The 3,147-nt window shown below is 48.6% G+C and overlaps 1 protein-coding gene across 1 annotated transcript; it reads left to right on the forward strand.

Annotated features, from left to right (window-relative positions):
- Positions 1-1,312: 1,312 nt before the first annotated feature.
- On the forward strand, positions 1,313-2,054 carry LOC124683857 (21 kDa protein-like). Its single transcript, XM_047218290.1, has one exon. It carries the CDS (start codon positions 1,313-1,315, stop codon positions 1,922-1,924), a length of 612 nt encoding a protein of 203 aa, XP_047074246.1. The 3' UTR covers positions 1,925-2,054.
- Positions 2,055-3,147: the final 1,093 nt, after the last annotated feature.

Here is a 3,147-nt window from a genome sequence, read left to right on the forward strand (position 1 = left end):
AGTCACTCAGTGAGTGTGGACCAAACATTAGGCCATACGAAACAATGCATTTTCAGCTAGCTACTGGCGGGTGCAGCATTTTCAGAGTTTCATTAATATTTCACACGGTACTCCATGCATTTATCGCTTCCATTTGTAATCATCGGCACAATAATTTTGTTCCTTGCGGATGAAGATAGCCATATAGGTCTTGATCGCATCACGCCTCAACAGAATGGTCCACCATCGGCCCTACTTCCTCTGCCCTCCACGTGAACACTCATTCAACGTCCTTTACTCGTAGTACAGTACTAATTTAGCAGTTAGCATTTGTTATGGGAACAACCCTAACAATGCCATATTTTCTCCGTGCGGTCCTCCACAAGTTCTAGAGACGTGTAGAGACGTGAATTGCTACCATTTTACATGTTCATTATCTAAAAATTGAGCGTACACCTCAATTTTAACGACATATCTTTTCATGCAGTTGAGATCTTCTTAAATTAATTTGTTTGTTGTTCAATTTATGTGCAAATTTGGAAAAGCACTATGAAATTTGTACTATTGGTAGTGCACTTTTCGATCATATTAACCATCGCAAACATCAAAGTTCAAAATTTTCAGAGTTGTGCGGCTTGTTTTTGCAAATAACAATTTAAGCTGAACCAGAAATGCAGCCTCTAAAATTAACATAAACACCACAATAACCGGACCAAAATTGTTCACACATTTAATACGTACCAAACTACAAGACCTTTCGGAACTTTCTTCTTTGGCATGAAAATGTCTTCATCCATGTAAGGACCAAACTTAGAAGAAAAGTTATTATGGATGTAAAGTCACTTCAGTTCGAGTATTGCATGATAGTGTGTGTATTTATATCCATATGGTTGCAAAATATATTTTCTGGAATTTTAGGTTTCATGTTGTATCAACTTACAAATAATAGCTTTTCCAGCAACTTAGAAATAACCACTGCATTTAAAATAAATAAAAAAAGAAAATATCAGAGTGGTTTGCAAATTTAATAAATAGCATACTATGGGACCTTTCTAGAAATAGATAAGCAAAGGAACACACCATCAAAATGGTTTACACATTTAATTAATAGCAACCTACAGGACCTTTCTAGAGTTTTCTTCTGATTAGCCGTGCAAATGTCTTTATCCATGCAAGATCGGAACTGGTAAAAATAACAATATCTGCAGAATTATTTTTCGTCGTCCTTATAAAAGGACACAGATGTTGGTCATTACAAAACACAAACAACTAGAGAGCCAGCACCAACCCACACCACACTGTCTGTTCTCCTCCTCAAGAGACGAGCTCAATAATGGCTCGCTCCGGCGCTCCTCCCCTCCTCGCTGCGCTGCTCCTGGCCTTCGCCGCCGCAGCCGCGGCATCGGCCGCCCCGGCAGCCACCGACTTCATCCGCAAGTCTTGCCGCGCGACGCAGTACCCGTCGGTGTGCGTGCAGAGCCTGTCCGCGTACGGCGCCGCCGGCAACTCGCCGCCGCGGAGCCCGCAGGAGCTGGCGCGCGCGGCGCTGACCGTGAGCGCGGACCGCGCCAAGTCGGCGTCGGCGTACGTGGGGCGGCTGGTGGGCCCCGGACTCCGCGGCAGCGCCGGCGGGCCGAAGAAGGGCAGCAGCCCGGCGCGCGACTGCCTGGAGAACATGGCGGACAGCGTGGGCCACCTGCGCGACGCGGCGAAGGAGCTCGGCGGGGGCCTGGGCCGCGCCGGGACGCCGGCGTTCCGGTGGCACCTGAGCAACGTGCAGACCTGGTGCAGCGCGGCGCTCACCGATGAGAACACCTGCCTCGACGGGCTCTCCCGTGGCGTGGACGCCCGCACGCGCGCCGCCATCCGGAGCAAGGTGGTCGACGTCGCGCAGGTCACCAGCAACGCCCTCGCCCTCGTCAATAAGGTCGGGGCCGGGCACTAGCCTAGCCCGGCCCAGGCCCGCCCGCACATGGTTTGCTAGCTTACTGCGCTAGCTACTGCATAACAGTTCGTATCAATGTTCCGCTGGCATGGTTGTGTTAACTATTTCAGTTTCGATGAGTTCGTGTTGTGCCTGTAAAATGTAGCTAGTAAGTGTCTAAGGTAATTGTTAAGATTGTAATTGATGTTATGTCTTCGCCGAAGGTGGTGAAATTAAGCCGAAGTGTGTTTTTCTAGCTCGTTGTTTTTGATTCAACAGTAGCACTCAGAGTTCAGGTATATACTTTTCTTCCGAGTTCAGGTATATACTGTTCTTCAGAGCTGAGATGTATACCTCTCTTCAGAGTTCAGATATACAACCTATATGAGAGAATCTCCACTCAGGCCCCACAGGAGCCCCCACGGCCATCTTTTTTTTCCTGGCGGAACAAATTTCTCCCGCTCGACCCCCAGGAGCATCAAATTTGCCGGAACAGCCCAAATTTTCGGCTGGCAATCCCAAGCCGAACCCCACGCGATGGGGGGCAATGGGAGGGCTCCAGGAAAAAAACACGGGAAATCATGGGAATACGTGGGAAGTGTGGTGGGCTCCCCCGTCAGCGAGCGAACGGTTCGGCGTGTTTTTCTCCAGGGGGCGAGAGGAGGCCACGATCCGCTGTCAGGGCGGCGAGGACGATGACGACGACAATGGCGGGAAGGGATGTAGCAGCCGCGTGTTAGCAAAGGCGACTACACGGCGTTCTACAGGCACCTCACATGTAGAACGCCTGTATATATGTATTTAGGTTTTTGTGTAGCCTAGTCAACGTTGAATTCGAATATATGTATCATTCCATGAAAATATATCAAACACATCTATAATAAATGAAATCTCCTATAGTTTTGACGAAAATTCAAATCAGGAACCGGCCGAGTTGGAGGATGACTGAAAGTTCAGCGCTTCCCAGGCCAAACTTACCTCAAATCCATCTTTATTTTGCGCCGAAGTTTGGCCTAGGGGCACCAACTAGTGGAGATGCTCTGAAGCCAGACACAATCTGAAAGATGACGGATCCAACTTCAGCTGGATTTAGTTCAGAGTCTTGTTTCTGGTTGGAATGAATTAAGTCATACTGGCCACGAGTGGGTTGACAGCGAGAGAACCAGGCATTGCATGTGCGTTGGCCAGTGATAATGTGAGTGAATGAGATACCGATGTGCCCTACGCCAATCGGCCCAATTCAG

Source organism: Lolium rigidum, chromosome 1 (genome assembly GCF_022539505.1).
Source record: "Lolium rigidum isolate FL_2022 chromosome 1, APGP_CSIRO_Lrig_0.1, whole genome shotgun sequence".
Taxonomy (NCBI): Eukaryota; Viridiplantae; Streptophyta; class Magnoliopsida; order Poales; family Poaceae; genus Lolium; species Lolium rigidum.

Excerpts from the sequence above, each read along its gene's own strand:
- LOC124683857 (XM_047218290.1), top strand. The coding sequence starts at position 1,313 with ATGGCTCGCTCCGGCGCTCCTCCCCTCCTCGCTGCGCTGCTCCTGGCC.